This window comes from Emydura macquarii, unplaced genomic scaffold (genome assembly GCF_026122565.2).
Source record: "Emydura macquarii macquarii isolate MOO-44397 ecotype Brisbane River unplaced genomic scaffold, CSIRO-AGI_Emac_v2 contig_2531, whole genome shotgun sequence".
Lineage (NCBI taxonomy): Eukaryota > Metazoa > Chordata > Testudines > Chelidae > Emydura > Emydura macquarii.
Genome location: NW_027132668.1, coordinates 1,240,589 through 1,263,253, shown reverse-complemented (window position 1 = coordinate 1,263,253; position 22,665 = coordinate 1,240,589). Strand labels below are relative to the sequence as shown.

At 43.2% G+C, this 22,665-nt stretch overlaps 1 protein-coding gene across 1 annotated transcript in view; it reads right to left on the bottom strand.

The window, feature by feature from the left end:
- Window positions 1-22,665, bottom strand: part of NPAS2 (neuronal PAS domain protein 2) — a 150,912-nt gene that overhangs the window by 10,810 nt on the left and 117,437 nt on the right. The window contains exons 9-16 of the mRNA XM_067563513.1: window positions 21,850-21,932; window positions 20,146-20,252; window positions 18,341-18,488; window positions 16,862-16,943; window positions 15,237-15,378; window positions 12,575-12,684; window positions 12,284-12,376; window positions 7,205-7,351 (exon numbers count right to left, since the gene is read on the bottom strand). Coding sequence (XP_067419614.1) covers window positions 7,205-7,351; window positions 12,284-12,376; window positions 12,575-12,684; window positions 15,237-15,378; window positions 16,862-16,943; window positions 18,341-18,488; window positions 20,146-20,252; window positions 21,850-21,932 — 912 coding nt within the window. The remainder of the gene's footprint in view (window positions 1-7,204; window positions 7,352-12,283; window positions 12,377-12,574; window positions 12,685-15,236; window positions 15,379-16,861; window positions 16,944-18,340; window positions 18,489-20,145; window positions 20,253-21,849; window positions 21,933-22,665) is intronic.

The window sequence follows — 22,665 nt, the reverse complement described above, 5'->3', positions numbered from 1 at the left end:
GATCTCTTCCCAGGTTGACCCATTTTATGCCAAGTTTAAGCTCAGAAAAAAAGTCAAGTTACAAACACCTAAATTAAAAGCAAGAAGCAGTTAATGGAAATGTTGATGGACAGTGAAGTAAGGGTCCTAGTGGCAGTTTTTCTATAGGCTGATGAGACCCCTTCAAAAAAGTTTGTATTAAATAAATAGGTCACGTAATGGAGTTGTGGCTGCTCATAAGAAGTCTGAATTTAGCTTACAGGGTTTTCTTTTTGAAACATACTTCATTAAAAGATGCTAAATTAATTTGGAGTACTTACTCATCAATACAAAGGGGTTCACTAAAAAGAGGATCAGAACACTGGTCATGCAGGTGTGTAGCCTATATGGTTAACTAGCAAATTGGGTATTTCAATTTGCTAGCTAAACTTAAGAACAAGAAAACATTATATACTAGGTACAACATTTACCAGTAATTTTTCACAAAATATTTAATTTATGGTAACCCTATCTGGGTTCTTTTTAAATACAATGATACCACAGCTTAAAATAACTACTAAAATCTCACAAAGTAGAAAGAAACCCTCCTCTGGGTCGGTCTACACTAGAAATGTAAGTCGACCTATATTAGGCTGACTTACAGCCACCGCAGTAATTACTGCTGTGGTTCGTGTCCACACTACCCTCCTTGGGTTGGTGGTGCGCGTTCTTATCAGCAGCGCTTCCACAAACATAAGAGGGGCAGTGTGGTGAGCTGATAGCACGGTCTCTCCGCTCCACAAGCAGCTCCCTGTCAGGAGCCCGGTTGCCCCACAGGCTCCCAGTGGGCTGCCCCCTCCTGTCCTCTCCCCATTCCGCACGGGAGTGGAGGAAGCCATCAGGGCTTCTCCCCTCCCTATTCCCACTGGGAGCCAGGGGAAGCTGCCTGGGGCTTCTTGGTCCTGGGGAGCAGGGTTCAGCTGCCATGGATTCTCAACCCCGCCCCCCAGCCCACTTCCCGCTAGGAGATAAGGATGCCCCGCTCCTGGTGGGGAGCACACGGGGGTAAGGGGGCACCTGGGACTATAAAAAGGACGCAGCATCTACACAGACTCTGCGTCACCCTAACCACAGTGACATAAGCCTTACACCTCTTTGGGAGATGGAATTTTTATGTCAGTGTAAAAGGGCACTTACCTCAGCAGGAGGCAGGTTGTAGTGTAGACAGTGACATGCTTACTGTGTAGTGTAGCCCAGCCCTCAGACTGAGCATATCCAAACAGATACAATAGCAACCACATCTCTCAATGGCTCACTTGATGATTACCTCTTCTATTCATTCCCTCTGAAGCACCTGGCACTGGCCACTGTCAGAAGACAGGATGCTGGGCGAGATGGACCATTGGTCTGACCCAGTGTGTCCGTTCTTATGTAACTGGATATGATGACTTGTCTCAGGACTGTTTTGCCTAAATGCGAGGTCAGGAGAAGCATTGTGCAAATCTTTCTTAATTAGCCACCTGGTTAGCATTCTCAGCCAATCAGCCAGGGAACGAATGGACATGAAGGCACAGCTGCCCTCTCATTCCTAGAGGCATACCCTCCACTTCATGGCTGAATCACATTGGCCAGGCAATACGAGAAAGCTTGAACCGCTGCTGTTCGACTCTCGCTGTTCTGTAGAAAACCAGAAGTTTTTACCCTGCAGGTCTATCAAGCCGGCATCTTTTATCAACACTATTTTTTCTGTAAAATGGATGCTGATGAAAGGCATAGCACTAAGAGTCGAAGATTCATTTACTTTCAAAAGAGCCTGGCTTGTAAATTATTTGTGGGTATGGATGTTCTCATTTGTAATTCTAGCATGCTGGTCAGATTCAGCCCTTCTGCCTTTCTAGTGATGCGCTAGTCATTAACTGGACTATTTTTAAATCTGGAGCAGGCACTGCATCCTTTCAGACATCTGAGATTATACTTACTGCTCCTGGCTTAATACTTCATTTGTCAGTAAAAGCAGCAAAAGAGACTTAATGGGTTTTTGAACACTTTTGTTCAAGGACCAGAGCCCCCCTGCTAGTTTCATCTTTCATCACACAGGGCTCTTGGAAACAGTTACCAATACAGAGTACTGTGCTCAACATCTCTCCAGTTGGGAGAGTATTTCTTGTCTGACTTCTGCACTCCACTTCTGAAGATCCTGTGTATGAAAGGAAAACAGGGCTAGTTTCTCCACAGAACTATCTGTGCTATTCATCATGCTGAGGAGTGAAAATGGGGAAGGAATGCCAGTAAAATAGCTGAAGGGAGAAAGTGGAGGCTGTATTATAGGCTCCCTTCCTTCCAGGGAGCATAAGGAAGTCCCTCTATACTTACATCATGCACGTCTGTGTTCTCTATTTGGCATATTCTCCTCAAAGAGATACAGAAATCTGAGAGATAGTAACTCCCCTCTATTTGCATCCCAATTTTATGGGTACAATCAATGATGGACAGAGAGAATTGAAATCAAACATCTCACTACCTGACCTATTGGAACAAATGAAATTGACACTGCAAAGCAAGCCGTTAGCTTCTAATTTTTGAACCTGTAATTTTGTTCCTACAAATTTTGTTCCACTTGTAGAGTAAACTGTTAATTTAGAACACTATTTTTTTTCAAATTTGATCTATTGGGTGTGAATAACATTAGCATAATTCCTGTTATTGCTAGTTTGTTCCTTTAGTTAAGGACAGAGCCCTCTGTTAATCTTTAGAGAAAACAGAAGAACACGCCTGCACAAAGCCAGCCTCAGCAGCAGCATGGGCACAGGTATTACTGTTATCATTGCAGCTGCACTCAAAAGCAAATGCCCCAGTCACAGTTCAGTGGTACTGCACACATCTCAAGTGTGTGTGTGTGTTTGTATTGAGGGATTGAAGGGCAGTGGAAACCTGAAAAAACAGTTACTAACTTTCTGTAACTGTTGTTGTTCGAGATGTGTTGCTCATTGTCCATTCCAACGGAGGTGTGTGAGCACCCCAAGCACCACTGCCAGGAAGTTTTCCCTCAGTGGTATCTGTTAGATCAGCTCTGTGCCCCCTGGAGTTGCACGCTCATGGTGCTGGTATAAAGTGCCCACTGCCCCCTCAGTTTCTTCTTGCCGGCAAACTCTGACAGAGGGGTAGGCGGGTGGGTCTTGGAATGGACATGAGCAACGCATCTCAAAGAACAATAGTTATGGAAGGTCAGTAACCGGTTTTTCTTCTTTGAGGGCTTGCTCGTGTCCATTCCAATGTAGGTGACTCCCAAGCAGTTGCGCAGGTGGAGGGTTCGGAGTTTAACGGCATGCTGATTGTAACATTGCTCGGCGAAACCCAGCATCATCTCTAGCCTGTTGGGCAATGGCGTAGTGAGACACGAAAGTGTGAACAGAAGACCATGTTGCCACTCTACAACTGTCCTGGCTAGGGACCTGTGCCACAACAGCTTCTGAGGATCCTTGGGACCTTGTGGAATGGGCTGTTAGGGCAGGGGGAGCAGAGACCTTCACCAGGTCATAACATGAGTGGATACAGGCAGTGATCCATGATGAAATTCTCTGGGCTGAGACTGGGAGACCTTTCATCCTGTCTGCAATGGCTACAAATAGCTGAGTAGATCTCTGAAATGATTTCGTCCTTTCTATGTAGAAGGCTAGTGCGCTTCCAGCAAGTGGAGCCTCTGTTCCTCTCCGTTGGCATGTGATTTTGGGTAGAAGACTGGAAGGAAGATATCTTGGTTACTATGGAATTGGGAGACCACCTTTGGAAGGAAGGCTGGATGTGGATGCAATTGGACCTTGTCCTTGAAGAATACCATGTAAAGGGTTCCGAAGTGAGGGCCTGGATCTTGAAACCCTTGTGGCAGAGATAATAGCCACCAGGAAGGCCACTTTCCATGACAGGTGGAGAAGCAAGCAGGTTGCCAGTGGTTCGAATGGAGGTCCTGTTAGTCTTGCCAACACGAAGTTGAGGTCCCAGGGAGGGATTGGTTGGTGTCCCTGGGGGTGCAGTCTCTCAAGGCCCTTAAGAAACTGACAGCACATGGAGTTCAAGAAAACAGAGCAACCATTCATGTAGGGGTGGAAAGCCAAGATTGTGGCCAGATGGACCCTAATAAATGACACAGTTAGTCCTTGCTGTTTCAGATGAAGTACATAGTCTAAAATGAATGGCAGTTGACTGCGTAGGTGAGATATCTTTCTGCATAGACCAGATAGAGAACCTTCTCCACTTTGCCGGGTAGGTGGCTCTGGTGGATGGTTTTCTACTCTTTGAAAGCACCTCGCAAACGGGCTCCAAGCATGCTAGCTCCACATCCTCTGCATTTGATCTCTGTTGGCACAGTTGAGAAATTGGCCCATGGTCTTTTGGTTACCACAATCTTCCTCCTCACTTTGGAAGCATCATGTTGTGTATTGAAAAATTCTAGTGCAAATAATATCAGTTTCCTATATGTGAGGAAACTGTGTTGCGATCTGCCAGTTTTTTCTAAGTTACGCAAAACCTGGATCAGTGAATATGAATATTGAGGACTTGTCCATGAGAGAGTAATGCAATGTGCCCAATTAAAGAGAGAAAGGGAGATCATCTCTTTTGCTATGTATAACAACAACTTTCAGAAGTGTGACATGATTCTGAACTGAAAGACCAGCTAATTGCAGAGAGACTTTCCATTTCCATTTATCAAAATCAATGCACAGTCAATGGAAAATGTACACTGATATATGCCTTCCTATATGCTTGTGCAGTTCTAAGAACAAAGGGCTCCAATCTTGGATGGGGCCTATGGTTGCTATGTAAATATATTTACAACAATAAAAACATCACCACCACCTAGATGGAATGACTTAAATAACAAGATTTCTGATTTGGCTGTCTGAATCCTTTAATCACATAATCATACAAACCCAAATTTATTTAATGTGTGATGTTGTATGAAGTGATTTTTAACAGTTACTGACTATGGGTCAAATCCAAAACTCCCACTGACTTCAACAGGGCCAAGATTTCACCCTGTATGTTTACAATGCTACTTGGATATTAATTGATTTTATTATTTGAGTTTGGGATTTGTGTGCCCCTAATCCTATCAATATGATAATCACAGTGGGACAAATTAATCCACAGTGCAATCCCAATACCAAGGATTCTTTGACCCAATATTCTTAGTTAAATTATCTGGGAGATAGCAGTTATTCCTCCTGCCTTTAGAAACCTGCAGAAACAATCTGAGATGCTAGGGATGTCTTCACTAGTAGTAGTCAATGATACATGAGTTGTACTGTATTATTTATATGGTACAGTAGATACAGGTAAAGATAAGAGTCTCAGGTCCAGTGAAATTTCAGTCTGAAGGCTTGAGCTGGGTCAGTAAAGAACAAACACAAACTGGGGTGTGCACTTTACAGATGGAAGATTTTGTGGGACAAGTGGTTTCTTCAGCAGTTTTTTGAAGGCCAGGGAAGGTGTTTGGCAAACGTTATTTGTAATACACTGCAGAGGAGTGTACATCAAAGTAGCACATTGGTAGACCCTTGCACAGATACACAAATGTGGATCCACATCCGCCCCAATCATCTTACCTCCGACCATCATCTGCAGTCTAGTCATCTGCCCCCACAGCTCTGGGGCCACCAATCAGCTGTTTGGAGGCCAGCCTGGCCACAGCCTCTGCCGCTGATTAGCTGTTCAGGGGCCAACCCCTCCAGGCAACTGCCTAGCAGCTGATGGAAGGCAGGGGAATCCTATGGAACAGCTGATTGAGTGCCTCTACCCCCGTCTCAAAGGTGGGGAAGTAGCCTCAAACGCTATGAGCTGCAGACAGCTGCTTCCCTGCCTTTGAGAGCCGCATCCGATTCACCATCCACAAAAAAATGATCCCTGGATATCCACATCTCCATCTGCGAATGCGTTTATTCTGAGGATATAATGGATTTGCAGGGCTCTACACACTGGAATCCCCATATTCACCACTATGATATGTTTTGTACAAAGCATTTTAAAAGTCTTGATCTGTTGAACATTAATATCCTGTTGGACTGTATGTGCTACCACTGTATGTGGAGTTATGAAGTATTGCCATATGTGTTACTGAACTATGTTGTGAGGCTTGGAACACCCACAACTAGCCTTTCTGGTACAACAATGGAGTAACCAGACAGTGCTGATGGGCCATTAAAAGGAATCCACTCTCCTGAGGGCCACCCCAGAGACTTCTCAGATGGAGCATGTAGACATTTCAGACTGCCTGACCAATGGGGGCTGCCTGACCTCCATGTAACAGCCAGGATCTTTCCAGCAATTGGGAAGAAAGTATAAAAAGAGAGACAGTGACATCATTACTTGGCCTCTCCCCCCATCTCTCAACACCTGGAATAACATCTGGAAGATAAAGACTTTGAATTGGGGGAGGATAGTCCCAGCATAGAAGGTAATCCTAGCCTGTGCATTAAGGAACAGAAACCTGCTTGTACCATCCGTCAGGGTGAGACACTGCTTGATTCAAACCCTGCAAGACTATACAGTTCTGGGGCACAAGACCGGGGAACTGGGGGGGGAGTTGGCTGGAGCCTCCCTATTGATGGTTTAGGAGTGGCTGGGAGATCATTCATGTAACTCAGTTGGGTGTGTCCCTGCCTCTGGATGTCTGTGTAAGTGCAGTGCCTATCAGAGGTTTGTAGCTTGACATCAGCATCACAGTGTGAGAGGCAACCCAGGTTAGTGGGTTTGGGGGGGGCTCAGCGGTCCCACAGTGCAGGTTGCACCCTGGGGACCCCGTCACAGTGGCATGCAAGTAGTCACAAATTTGGGAGTAAGTGAAAGAGACAAACTGGGTGGAACATATGGAGTTGTGTGGGGTGCAGAAGAGTAGGGAAGGAATGTAGGTAGAGGTAGAGGCAGAGCTTCAGAGACTTGATACTGAGTTAGTAGCTTTAGCTTGAAGCAAAAAGTGGGTGGAAGCGAGTGAAATGAAATCCTCACCAAAGCAGTGGTGATTTCGTTGTCACAGCCTGAACATCCTTCGATTAGAGCTGTTCCTTCTGAAGTCTCAGTAGATAAAATACTCCAATATGGAGTTATGATGCTGTCTAGATTAGGGGAACCCTTTAGAATATTATTTAATATCAATATTGCAAGATCACAATAATTCATGGGTGATATGCCATGTCAGGTACCATTAGAAAGGTTCTGTTTGGTCTGTTGTGATGACACTGACATTACCCACCTGTATACTGGAATCCTGGACCAAGCAGAGCTGTTCCTGTATTTTATGGAGCTCTTCCTGCTGCCACCGAATGTTGGCCTGCAGGATCCGAGTTCGCTGCTCCAGCTGTTCCTTGATGGTCTGGAACATGTTAAATTGTGCCGAGAACTTAAAAAGAGAAAACAAACAAACATGTTATCTTTCCTGTCATTATGGTAAGAACTGTGCTCTGTGCTACTGTACACTGTAAGCAGTGCTTGGTTTCCGGTTTGCAAAATATATTTTTGATATATGCTAACATCTGGGCACCATGGAATCGTCTTCTCTATTTTCCATTTTAGGCATATCTGTTCAAATGATAGAGCTTCACCGACATTACCCCAAATTACATTGATCTCCTCCTGGAGGGGGTTCTTTGTTATATAATTAATCATCAGATGGTACTTAAGTGTCACCTTAATCGGATGAGGAATTAGTGCAATGCTGTATACCAGCTTATAACACTGATGAGCAGTCCCTAAAAGATAGTATCATCCCACAAAGGTAAGTTTAAGAGCACTTTGGGCATGTTTACACTACAAACACTACAGCGGCACAGCTGTGGCGTGACAGCTACACTGCTGTAGCATTTGGAGTTTAGAAACTTGCTACAGCAACAGAAGGGGGTTTTCTATCGCTATAGTAAATCCATCCCCTGCTCCCTCCCCCACCGAGGAGTGGTAACTAGGTTGATGGAAGAATTCTTTTGTCAACCCTAGCGGTCTCTACACTGGGGCTGAGGTTGGTTTAACAATGTCTCTCGGGGAGGGGATGGGGGGAGGGGTAAATTCTTCACACCCATGAGCAATGTAGCTAGGTTGATCGAAGCTTAGGTGTAGACCAGGTCTTAGCATGGAGAGTTATTTATCCCAAAGGAGCTACACTAATAGAAACATTGCCCTTTTTTCCCCCCAGTAGAAATAATGGTGTCATACCAGGTTTTTCTATTGATTGCTTTGTACCATAATGCAATTTCCAATTATATTAGTTGGGAATACCTTCTGTATTTATACATCAGAGTGGTATTCTGAGTTATTTTAATTTTTTTATTATATTCCTTCCACACGTGAAATAACTTTACTAGCTACCATCAACTCATTAGCAGGACAGCAGTTCTAAATATTATATAAAACAGAGGGATTCAACAAAAGAGTATATCATCAAATATTAGTTACATAGCACAAAATGAACTCATTCAATAATTGTGGAAGATTGTATCACATGATAACATAAAAATACTTATATTTAGCTGGTGTTTAGGGTCTGATCCAAAGCACATTGAAGTCAACTGAAAGATTACCATTGACTTCTGTGGGCACTGGCTCAGTCCCTGAGTGACCTTTATGTGATAAATTCATTCATATTCTAAAAATAGGAGCTCCATTTTGGAAAAAGCTACTGGGTAATTCTTTAAAATCAGTAAACTTTTCCATAATTAGTATATCTCACACCTTTCTGAAACATGCAGAACTACTTGGGGGAATCTTCTCAGCTCGAAAACACTCTCAAAATTCCTTGGAGGGCAGGGCTAGCTCTAACACTTATTCTATCCCACATATAAAATATTAACCTGGGTCATGGGTGAGTGCAAACCTCTGATATTTGGGGAACAAGATAAGTGACTCTAAAAGAGCATCAAACTCCATTTGCTCAACGGTGACCCAATGCTTCTCTGGATCCCCTTGGTAGGAGGCCATTAGGAAGTGGAACTGTGCTATCCAGCAGTACAAGATTGGATTAGGCAAAACTAATCCCTGCTCTACTGTGGGACTATAGAGATGGGATTTTTTTTTAAAACTACCTCATGGAAACTAGTCCCCCCTCCATATGAATTCTATTACTGAGGCTTGAAATATCTCTCAATCCTATCAGAAAGTTTTGAAAGAAAAAACAATTTTAGGCAAATAGTTCATTCTGGCTGCCTAATCCGGCTGTAACAGTGGTTCCCAACTTGTGGCCTGGGGGCCAAAAGTGGCCCGCGAGGACTTTCAAAGTGGCTCGCAGCTCCCCTCCTGCTGGCTGCAGAAGGGAGCCACTGCCTAAGGACCCAGGCGGAGCGCATTTCTGTAGGGCTAAAAGACCGATGCAGGCTTCTTGCTGCAGCCAAAGGGATGGGTGATCAGCACACAAAGTGCTCCACCTAGGTCATAGGCACTGAGGTCCCTTCTGGAGCCAGAGGGATGGAAGATCAGCGCTCCCCTTCCCTGGCTCCAGCAGAGAGCAAAGCGCTCTGCCTGGGTCCTTCGATGCTGGGGTCCCTGATGGAGCCAGAGGAAGGGGAGCACTGATCTTCCGTCCCCCTAGCTGCAGAAGGGAGCCACTGCCTAGGGATCCAGGTGGAGCGCACAGGGCTACAGGATGCATGTGGGTTTCCCTGCTGCAGCCAGGGAGATGGGAGATCTGAACTCCTTCCATCTGGCTGAAGAGAGAGGGGCCTGCTGGTGGAGACTGGTGGCCCTTCATGGTTGTAAAAATGATATTTGTGGCCCTCAAGCCAAAATGGTTGGGAACCATTGGGCTATAACATGCTCATTCCAATTCACTTAGACTCTTTTTTAAATGCTTTGGGAAAGGAATGTGGTTTTCCTCAAATAATTTTCTAAGAAGAAATAATTTGTATGCCTAGATATTAGTTTTAAAATTGTTGTCCAAATCAAAACCAAAAGACATTTGTTCTGATTTAAATAAAATATTCAAAATTGTTTTTAATCAGTATGTTCTCATATTTAGCTAGATTCACTTTTAGTATTTCATTGTAGATTTTCCTCTTTGTGTTTTTTCCCCCCTTCTATTAGCACTTTTAAACAAAAACAATTAACTGGTTTGTCAAACATATGTCACTAAAGGAAGAAATTTAGAAACATTTTTTTTTTGGTTAAATGATCTTTCTGCAATCCCGTGATTCAGTGTAGAGAACACAGTTACACTACAGCCTAGCGATGGCACCTACCAGGAAAAGCTTCCATTGTTTTCCTAAGAGGATAGGCTAGCAACCTTGGAGCTCTACCTTACAATATTTACCTCAAGATCCTTAGCTGTTCAACCAATTAGGAAACAAGCTGCAAGCCTATAACAAATGACAGAGCTTAACTCAAGGTATTCCACATACTATTCTAACTCTATCATTAGTGCCTTTAAAATTACTGATCATCTCACTGTAACAATTCTAAGTTTCTGTGGTGTACTCAGACAAGTAAAAATCATAGAAGTTCCAGCTTTCCAGACAATATTAAATAACAAATATGGCTAAATGTCAATGACAAAATCTGTGAGATATTTGGATAATTTTGTTCAGGATTTGTTGTGTTAACATGAAAGACAGCAACACTTTGTACTCTTTCTTATTGCCTTTTGAGTAGCACCTGTGCATTTTCAGACACAATTAGTATCACTATTGTTCGTTCATGAGCATACACTGTGTTTTGATGGGCTTTTTTTTTAGTGTATTACTGAGAAAAAGACAAATCAACTAATATTTTAATAGATAGGATTTTGTTTTTATGATGATCATTAACATTCAAACTACATTTAGTCATAACTGTGTTTTAGGTTTCATTTAAAAACCATAGGTTAACAAGCAAGTCAGACATAAAGCTGTAGCTCTCCAAAGGATGATTTCCAGATAATAGTGTTGAACAGGTTTGCTTCCATTTAATCAAAATTCAGCCAGTCCAAAGGCATGCTGGTACTGAATCAATAACTGATCTATCAATCTGTGGCAGGGGAAAAAGAGGTGAGAGTTGTAGGAGGAGAAGGAAAGGCAAGGCAAGTTGAGGGGAGGTAGATGGTCACATTGAATTTTGTCAGTTTTCTCTTGGCGAGCTCCTATGCAGAGAAAGTGGAGGTGGGAGAAGAGGAGGGTTTGAGCAATAAGTCCAAAATGAGACACTTCACTGCGCTTGCTTCTCCCGTCGGGAGAGGATAAGAGAACAAACGTGATGGATAACTGTCAAATTGCTTAATGCATAACTGGATGGTGCTCAGACATCGTGATGGGCATGAACAGAACAGAACAGAACAGAATAGATTATACTCTGAATTGCAGTGGGAGGGAACGGAATTGGGATCCCAGTAATTATTCAAATGGGAAGAGGTGGAACAGTTGTGGATTGTGGGAAACAACTATGAAGGCATCTCTCCAGATTCACTTCTGAAGGCAGAGAAGAAATGTGAATACAGAAAGTCGAGGGAAATACACTCAAATTTATATAAAAATAAACCTGAATAAACTAACAAGTTTCAAAATGTATTTGAGAATAGCAGAGAAGAACATCTGCGAAAGAAATTAATGCTAAGAACTGATAAATTGGGATGTTATTTACTTATTTACTATACACTGTCACAGAGACATGGCCGCAAATTAAACTTAAAGAAGAAATGGGATATTGTTATTTTAAATCAGTGGTCCTCCAGAACCTCTTGGGCACAAGCCATAAGGGAACAACATATACTTCTTACAAGGAGTAGAGGTGTGCACTAGAGCCAGGAGAGACATAGGACTCTATCTCTGGGAAACTGTGAAAGGACAGAAACAATGTTATGAGAACACACAGAACTAAAGTTCTTTATTCCTTCTAATCAAGGACCAAGGAAACCTATATTGTTATTAGATCAGTTGGGTATTCAGAGCAAAAACCAAACCCACTTCTTGGATCCATGCTGGTGGATTCCGATGGAAGAGTTAGTCCTTCATCTGATATTGGCATGACTCAGGGAATGGAATGTATTGAATGTGTGTCTCTTTTTATGCTGTTTTTCTCTGCATCAGCAGACCAAAACAGATATAAAGGGTCTTGGTAAAAGAGAGATTAATGTTTTGTTGCTCTTTTAATAAAACTTCTCAGCAACTGATTGGTAGGTGAGTGAGTGAGTGTATGTGTGTGTATGTTTAATCCACAGGACATTCCCACTACATGTTACAGTTTCCGGTAGAGTTTTAGGTCAAAACTACTTGAGAGGGTCCCTATAACCTTGGACTATATTATTTGCTTTGACTGGTGAAGTGGGAAAATATCATGAGATGGTTAAGTAACCTATTCCAGGTTCAAGCCCCCAACTAACCTGTGCCATAGATGTAGGCTGATTTTGCAAAGCTACTTGGGGAAGCAGCTGCTGTGGGAGAAGCTCACATGATGGCTGAGAAGGCAAAGACGCCTAGGTTAAAAAAAATAGAACAAAACTTTATTCATATGCATGGCTACTTTAAATCTCAGGTCTTCTCCTGAGGCAATGGTCTTTGTAGAGCTCTTTCTTTACTTGTTGAATTGAACCTGTGGCATAGTTTACATGTGACTTTTTATCTAACTCCTCCTGGTAAATTCTATTTATTTTTATGCTCATTTGTAAACCTACCTGAATAGTGACAGGTTGACTGAGTCTTTGCATGGATGAATCCTGCTGCATGCTGGGTGTTCTTTGCAAGGAGGGAACATTAGAATCTGTGATCAGCTTTGCTGGTGTGGCTGTAAGAGAAAAATTATTAAGTTTTTACAAATTTAATATCACCGCCATATAAAATCAGAAATGACGGTTAGTAGTAATGTAGGGTCTGATCAAAATTCAACTGGAGTCAAGGGGAAGCAATGACTCCAGTGATATGTGACAGTTGATAATGAGGATCTAGGCAAATGTAAACATATATACTGAGCCAGGCTCTCAGCCTATGCTTCAGCCAGTGCAGTAAAGGATCCAAAAAGCAGTCCTAAAAGGGCAGATGGGAGTTCCCCTTTCATAGATAAATCCTTGGCTGGAGTAGAATTGGCATAGCTGGCACCCTGTTCCAGCCCACATGGCAGGAGGGGTATACCAGATGTGTCAGGGGCGCGACTAAAGGGACTTCAGCTCCAGTGATCCTGGGCCAGCAGAATGTCACCCGTGGGCTGTTACAGCTGACCTAAGTCAGAGTGATCTGATGCTGCCCTAACTCAGGGGTTCCTAAACTTTTTCCCCTGAGGCCCATCTGCAATAGGCACTGTGGCCCACTATTAACACCCATCTGTCAGGGAGAAGGACACTGTGGGGCATGTGCGGCCTCTCATCTGAGCAGGGACCAGGGCCAACAAGAGGGAAAGGGCCAAGGCAGGTGCCACAGCCAGTCCCTGCCAACGTCCTCCGCTGAGTGCCTTGAGCTGGTCCCCTGGCAACCCTGGCCCAGTCACTCACCCAGCACCCTGGCATGCCTCACGGGCACTCCCTGCCCAGGAACGAGGGAAGGACTCAGGGGCCACCAAGTGCTGGGCAGAGGCAGGTACTTGGGCTGGGCCTGGCTGTTAGCTGACGGTCCCGATCATGGCGTTCTCCAGGCAGAAACTGAGCCCTGGTTCCTAAGGGGGGGCCACAGGGCTGATACACCAGGGGGCCTGACAGCCACGGATGGTGGGATGTGGTGGCTTAGAGCAGGAAAGGCTGTGAACCATCCAGCCTCCTCCAGCTGCTCTGGGAGCCACCACCTCTCAGGGTCGGCCCTTTCTCCTCACCTCTGCCCAGTGGCTCCACTTTGCCCCCTGCTGCCCATTGGGGGCGCTGGGCTCCTCCCGCTCTAGGGGGCCATCAACACTCCACCCCTGTAAACCGTTTGACCCCCCAAACTCCACGCATGGCGGACCACCTGGGGCTGTATTGTGGCCCACCTTTGGGCCATGGGTCCACAGTTTGGGAACCACTGCTCTAACTCATGCCCTCAAAACTGGAGAGCACAAACCTAGCATTTAAAGGCACCTTTGTGCCACGTTTTGGGCTCTGCCCTCAGAAGTTTACAGGATACATAAGTGTGTGCATGTGTGCAGCTATGGAGTCTGAGTGAACGTATGGGAGTCTAAGTACACCACTTGATAGATTTAAAAGTCACGAGGGAACATTATAATCCTCTAGTTTGACATTCTGCATAATACAGGTGATTGAATTTCATCTAATAATTCCTGCATCAAGTCCATAACTTCTGTTTGAGCTAGAACATCTCTTTTAGAAAGATAGCCAATACAGATTTAAAGACTTCAGGTGATGGTGAATACACCACATCCCTGAGTCAATTGTTTCAATGGTTGACTACGCTAATAAAAATCTGTACTTTATTTCTAGTCTATATTTATTTAGCTTTAACTTCCAGTCGTTAGAACTCATTATACCTTTGTCCTGCTAGATTAAAGAGCCCTCTCTCAGAATTTTTCTCCCCCATAGGTACTCACACACCACGAACAATTCACTTCTTAATTTCTCTTTGACAAGCTAAACAGATTGAGCTTTTAAAGTCTCTCACTATAGGGAATGTTTTCCAGACCTTGAATTGTTCTTATAGCTCTTTTCGGAACCCATTCCAACTTTTCAACATTCTTTTCTGACGTGCAGACACCACAACTGGACACAGTAATGTAGTAATGGTCTCACCAATGCCATATACAGAGGTAATACCACCTCCCTACTCTGACTCAAAATTCCCCCATTTGTACTTCCAAAAATTGTATTAACTCTCTTAGCCACAGCATTGCACTGGGAGTTTTTATTCAGTTGGATAGCCATCATGACTCCTAAATCCCTTCAGCATCATTGCTTTCCACAATGCAGTCTTCCACCCGGCCAGTGTGAACATTTTTTATTCCTGGATGTATCACCATGCATTTGGCTGTAATAAAACCATATGCGTCACTTTCTGAATTTAGTCTTGAGTTTCAGAACTTTCCAGCTGTTGATCTTACTAACTTCCAGGACAACACAGTATATTATAGCTGGGAACTGTGCCTAGCAACTGTAAACTTAATCTTCATAGAACTCAAGAGCAGCTGGTATCATAACTAGCCCCCTTTATTCCAAAGATATAGATGATTACATCAGCCCATTTTACCCACTTCAATTACATACTTACCTGTCCATGAGCGATGGAATTAATGGACGTGTCCTCATTACCATCAGTATCCCACCACTAACTAGTATACCATCAAGAATGATACACTCACTTTTTTGGCAAGTTGACGAATTTTAAAATAAAGTATTGATACAGTAGTTCAATAACAACACTTACATGCAGAGTCAGACATGGGTGTGTTGGAAGATTTGTGTGAGCTTCTAGATGATACAGAGGGTGTCCGACTAGTGTGGAGAACCGAGGCACCTATTTCAAGTGCATTAAAGTGCTGTTCTCGATCCAAGCTTAAGCCCCTGTCCTAAAATTAAAAAAACATCATATTACATCGGACAGGGTATGGTGTTTTGTCATGTACCTAATAGTATGTGGAGGTCCAGATCTTCAGCTGGTATAAATTGACTTCCACGGAGCTATCCAATCTACAGCAGCAGAGGACTTGGGCAGAATGTCTATGACATTTACTTTTCCTATCCCTTCCAATTGCATAGAAAATAGCTTTTACTGTTGTGGAAAGCCTTTGGAGGCTATTGCCTTGTTCATTTTCTGTCCGGTCTTATGAGTTGCAGAATCTCTTTCTTCCTTCAGTGGTAAGTGACGACACTCAGAACCACTCAGCAATGTACAAAATTGGACCCTTTGTTCTTCAGGCAGTAAATTTTGGACGGGTACAGACATATGCATATCAGTGTGTTATTAAGGGTGAATTGGCATTTTCATTTAAACCCTGTTTTTTAGGTTGTAATAAACATAACCCTTTGAGCCACGCTCAGCAGGAATTTGGCAGACAAGTCAACACAGGAGTGAATTTTTCCTCCTAAAACTTGCTTATATTGGCATCACCATGTGTTGCACTAGGGAGATTTTAGATGCTTTTTGTGATATGTGACATGAAAGACTCAGGTATTATCATGACAGGGTACTGCTTATAAATAACTTTTGTATGCTCTGCATTAATATGCAGGGTGCAGTATTCTTGTGCATGAAAAATGATCCAAGATGATTGTTCCAAAAGGAATTTCATTCTTAGAACTGGTTCCTCTTGGTCAGGGGACCTCAAACTGTGCAGTGTGCCCCCTTGGGGGGCAAGAAGGAATGTTTGGGCACCATTGCATGGTGGGGCCCAGGCCAGCCCCCCAGGCGGGCAGGGAGCTCCACCCAGCTCCACTCCAGCCCAAGCCGCAGCTCTGCTCCGCCCCCCAGCCACATCTCTGCTCTGCCCTGATCCGTCCAGCTCCGGCCCCAACCACAGTTCTGCTCTGCCTTCTTCTCTGCCCCCAGCTGCAGCTCTGCCCTACCCTGATTTCCTCTCCACCTTCAGGCCAGCTCCACCTCTTGCCCCAGCTCCTTCCTCCATCCCCAGTTCTGCCCCCAGTTCTGCCTTCAGCTCAAACTCCTCTGCTGAGCCAACTGTGCAGTAATGTGGGGGGAGGGAAGGGGAAGAGAGCACAGACAAAATCCATTACTGGTAAGGGGGGCATGACAGGAAAAGTTTGGGCACCATTGCTCTAGGTTAAATCATAGCACTTGACAAGGAAGCCTGGTGAAGATTGCAATGCCACTGCCCATGCTTTATGTGTTTCACCGCTCTCTCTGATCTCTAAGTTTGTCCTTTTATGAGCATCTCCAATTCACTTAAATAATTGTTCAAGAGCTGATTGAATTCTGAAGTATAAGATTCAGGGAATATGTCTAGATCAGTAATGCTATTAGAACTTTGAAGATATTAACCCAAGAACGAGTCACAATTACTGCATGTTTATGAAAAACACATCTGGTTATACCTTTAGTGCTGAAGAAACAACTTCTGCAGGTGCATCTTCCAATGCCAGTTCTTGTTTCCTTTCCACTCGAACATCTGCATAACTAATTGAAAAATGTACTTCCACATGAGTAACATTTCATTATTTTATTTCATAAAATGCATTTTAAATAAATGGAGCAACATTACATAGTAAATGAAATCAAGTCACATTTAGTGCATATAATTTGAAGGACTGTGTTTTTATTTTCAATTTCTGATGAACTTCTATATATCCATTCACAAACAAAAAAATTGTTAAAGCATTAAGACTGAAAGTGTGTTTTGTTAGAGTCCACCCCAAAACACTGTTACAATTTCTTTACAAAAGTTCCATACTTTTAAAACCCCCAAATATTAGAATATCTGGAAATGAATGTTAAATGATCAGCCTATTTCCCCACTGCCATATAATCCTTCATCACTCACTTCCACCCCACCCCATTCTGAAGCTGGTTGCCTATGGGCTACATCCCCATTCTCTGTGTGCTACAACCACTCCTAACACACCTCTTATGCTGGATCCTACAGGGCCTGGGCAGCCTGAGTCCACTTATAGCAGCCCTATGCTTCTTCTGCCTAGCCTACTGTGACCTGTGACCCTGAGGGGTGTCAGGGCTGGAACAGGGGACAGAATAAGGATCTCAGTGGCTTGTATTTGTCTAATTCCCCAAAACATCAGAATTTTACTTGCTCTGAGACACGTTCGAAGCTTTATTATTTTCTTGTTCTTTATGTTAACACTGTGTAGGAAGTGACGCCTCCTCTTTATGGGGGTCTGTTTCAAAAGCAATACTTCAAATGTCCTGTCACCTACATTGCATTTACATCCATAAACTATATTGTACCATTTTATACAGTTTAATGTCCTGATTCTCTAGTCCAGCTGAGCAAAGGGGATGGGGTGAAAGGTAGCTTTAAGACAACTTTGCACTTCCCCTATTTGTGAGCTGGTCAAGTGCTTTAACCTACTCCTGAGCACCTATGGCCCAAGGGGCCACTCCACCAGCCAAGAGCAGCTGGAATGCATCAATTCTCTGGCCTCATTCTCTTTCCTTCAGCTTTGCCCCTTGTGTCAGAGAGGTGGCCTACTGTCATTACAGTTGCCATACGCCATGCATGGATGACCCCTACAAAGGGGAATTCTCCAGGGGCTGTAATGTGATACTTCACAGCCTCTTTCTAACATGGGATTGGCAGAAAGGGGCCCAAATGCAACCTGACTTTAAGATTCTGATGATCGACAGATGAACTTTGTTCTCATCTGGTACATGCACATGAAGACAGACTTAATCTGATTTTATTTGTTTAATGAAGCGAATTTTCTCTTCGAAAGACACGATCAGATTCTTAAGGGGACTTTATAAAATCATAAAAAGGTCCAAATACTCTTGTCACTTTTAGGTCTCTAGAGTCTGACTTGATTACAGTGGTGACAAACATAAAGGAGTCTTTTCCATACCTCACTACGGTGTGGGTGCAAACAATGAACTCTGGCTTGGAGTTCCATTGATGGTAGGTGATATAGTAATGAGTCTGCAGCCAGATCCACTGCTGCCCTTTGGTCAGAAACCGGTAACAACATGACTTTCCCTTGCCAAACTGCATCACTGTTAGTAGAAAACGGACAATGCACATAACAAATTTTAAAATGGAAAAATAATTTTTTAAAAGTATCGTAAGAAATTGCTCTGAGACTTATGGTAAAATCAAATATTGTGTATGTCATCAGGTATCCCTTTCTGAAATTTTAAATATACAACAGTATACTTATAAACAGTACAAAAATGATGCATGCTAACAATGGACATTTATTAATGGATTAATAACAACTACGACTCACTTATAACTCTTTCCATGTTCTGAGTGCTGGTCACATATTAGTTAATTAAGCACCTGGCATTGATTTCTAAGACTATAAGACTGTTTGTGAAAGGTCTGAGTTCCATCTCAGAGAAATACAGCATGTGAATGCCTTAAAAGGTGGACCAAATCCTGTGCAGACTTACACCCTATGCAAATCCACTGGCTTCTATGATATCGTATAAATCAGTGCAGAATTTGGCCTTAAGTCTCTCCACTGAAATAACATGAGGAAAGATGAAAATCATTTGAAATTGAACAGAATTCCCCAGCCAATCAAGACTTCAGAGATGACATGACTGAGGCCTGGTCTATACTACAGAGTTAGGTCGACGTAAGGCAGCTTGTGTCGACCTAACTCTGTCAACATCTACACTAAAATGTAGCTCCCACTGATGTAACTTGCCCACTACACCAGCTTAGTAACTCCACATCAACGAGAGGCATAGCGCTTCAGTTGACGTATTTAGGGTGATGCAGGGTCAGTGTAGACACTGTGTTGCTTACCTGGACTGTTGTTGACTTTCAGAAGCCATCCCACAATGCCCCACAGTTAAATCTGTGCAAGTACTCCTGGTGAGGATGCGCACCACCAACACAAGGAGAATAGTGTGGACATGCAAAAGTGATTTAATTACTATGGTGTCGTAAGTTGATGTAACTTAGGTTGACTTAATTTTGTGGTTTAGACTTGCCCTGAATGTTTTAAACCCTCATGGGCCAAATTCACTCCTGCTTTAGCTCCATTAACATCAAGGGTCTCACACTTCGATGCATTTAGCATTATATTTTAATGTTAACATCCCAAAACTAATTTTGACTGGAGGCGTTCACTCCATAGTGGTAATAAGACTGAGACATTACCATCAATGCTATAAGCAGATATTTGAATAAGATTTATATTTCTTCACTTAGCAAATGGTGTTTTAAAAAAATCCTAATAGACAACATTTAAATAATCCCTGATTTTAAATATACATTGAACAACACCAGGAATAATAATCTAATAATAATGTAATGTAATAATAATTACAAAGTGTGAACCTTTTCCAAGACTGTGTGAGTTAGTAAAAAATTTACTGGAATAATAGAATGTGGAACAAATCCTGGTTGCCAAACTCACCCACTGAGTCCCACTGACTACTTGTCATTGGCACTACTTGTGTGAATAACAAGAGCAGGATTTGGCCTTTTAAGGGCTAAAGAACTCTGGGCCAAAGTCTTAACAGTTACCCCACACTCAATCTGAAACGAGTCCATTAAAGTCAGTTCACAGGTTTATAAAGATGTGACAGAGGTAAGAACCTGGCTTGCCAAGTTTACACCTATCTTAACTGAAGCTGCATTTTACTGAGAACAGGCGTTCCAATGAATTCACATGCGCTTACACTATGCAGTACTTACAGTGTTCATGGCACCTTGCTAAGAGTTCTAGGTCATCTATGTGGTAATAATCATAGCCAGAAGTACCCAGCACTTCAAAAGGCAAGTATCCTATAATCGGCGGCGCTCTGCATATGGGCACAATACAAATAATTTCATCAAAACAATGAAACAAACAGCAACTGTTTCTATGTTAAACACTTCCAGAGGGGTAGCCGTGTTAGTCTGTATACAGCAAAAACAATGAGAGTCCTGTAGCACCTTAAAGACTAACCCACTTCATTAGATGCAGCCCACCAAAGCTTATGCCCGCAGGAATTTGTTAGTCTTAAGGTGCTACAGGCCTCTCGTTGTTTATGTTAAACAGGAAATTCAGAATGCCAGCTGGGCCAAATTCTGCTCTCATAACTCCCACTGAAATCAATGGGCCAAATCCTGACTTCCCCGCTCTATGGTCATGGAGCCCAGCTCTAGCTCAGCTCCCCAACTGGACTCCACATCTGTAGCATGGCACTGGCATCCTGAAAGGGGAAGTCCCGTTGGAGAGCAACCATGGAATTGCTCTACAGCAATTCCTTCCCCCTCACGGCACTGCCTGTGACTTCAGTCCCCATCCAGCTGCCTTATACGGCAGTGGTGCCACCAAGGAATGGTGACAGGAGGGAAGTGGTGTCACTCCAGTGTTCCTGTTGGGGGGATGCAGCATCTCCCTGGCTGAGTTACACCTGGGGAGACAGCAAAGGAGCTGAGCAACATCTCTCCCTACCTAGTGCCAGAGCTAGCTAGCAGCTGTTGCACCAAGTCACCAGCCAGGGAGGTCATCGACCCAAAAGACAGAGATCTCCCTTGCAGGAAAAGGGTAACTGGGAAAATACAGCTGAATGTCCAATATCCTCTCAAGAACCTGCTTTGAGGAGCATCCCCCATTCTCAGGGCCTTCCTTGTTTCTCCCGTGAGCAAGTGACTTCACTAGAGCCACAACTGCTCTAGGCAACAGCAGCCTGTATGGCGCCTGCATGGTGAAGAGTACCCACTGACACTGGAGGAAGAGGCAGGGAGAACTTGCATAAGCTTTTGTCCATTGCGGGCCTTCGCAGGGCCTGACGGTGGAATGTCTGAGCAGTCATTTTGCACCTTTAACCTTGCCAGCCTGATTGCCTCAAGACTGGTCAAACCAGCACAGAGCTTCCCTCCATGACCCTTGGCAATGGATCCAGTGGGAGTTGCACACATAACCAGTTTGGAAAGTAATATTTTCATGGCATATTTTTCTAAAATACACAGGTCACACACAAAACTCTATCCTCCTTCAGTCTTTTCTAGATTTTTTACCTCTGATTTCCAGATTTGCTAATTAGCTGTCTAATAGTTAGAAATCATTATTGTTGTTAGAGATCACAATCTACTGATATTTTAATACAGATAATGACTGACTATTCAAAAATACTCTCAGGAAAAAACCCATTTTTAATACACAGTATTTATGTAAAAAAGATTGATGAAAAATAACCGCAGCCAAAACCAGCCAGCACCAGAATCAGTTGAAATCAAGCTGAAATTAAACATCAGCTTTTCCAACAATTTTATACATAACAGTGCTGATAACCAGGCTCTTCAAACTATTTAGATGTGAAGCACAGTATTATTTGACAAATCTAGCTAATAAAAATAGAGTAGCAATAAACAGGCACAAACAAAACCAAGTATGTTTTTCTGCTCACAAACCTGTGATCCAGAAATAAAAATTTCCATTCCAGACTATGTCTTGACGTGAATTCCTCTAAAGGTTCTTCAACTATGCACATTTCCTGTATTGGGAAGAAGATCTGTTTACTGAGATTGTTAACTTTATCTCTCGGCTTCATCTGCTTCCTGTTAAATAGGAATACACAGCAGGTATGAGGAATATAATCAAATAGAAAATAGAAATGTCAACCAGTAATGCTGAATAGGAATCTAATGTTTATACTAACTGATACTAATGTTATTGCATAGGGGTAAGAAACGAATACTTTGCAATATATGCCAAGTTAATAATCATATTTTTTCTTACAATATATAGGATGTTATGTTTTTAAAGCACTGGACAGATATCAAGAGCACAGCTGCTGCATCATAACAGCGCCCACAGTAGGGCATAGGGCAGAGGTGCACAACTCAGGCAGGAACTCAGAAGATATGTCTATACTGCAATTAGAGACCCACGGCTGGCCCCTGCCAGCTGACACGGGCTAAATAGCTTGGGCTAAGGGGCTGTTTAATTGCAGTGTAGATCATAGAATCATAGAATATTAGAGTTGGAAGTGACCTCAGGAGGTCATCTAGTCCAACCCCCTGATCAAAGCAGGACTCACCTCAGCTAAATAATCCCAGCCAGGGTTTTGTCAAGCTGCAGCTTCAAAACCTCTAAAGATGGAGATTCCACCACCTCCCAGGACAACCCATTCCAGTCCTTCACCACCCTCCTACTGAAAAACTTTTTCCTAATATCCAACCTAGACCTCCCCCAATGCAACTTGAGACCATTGCTCCTTGTTCTGC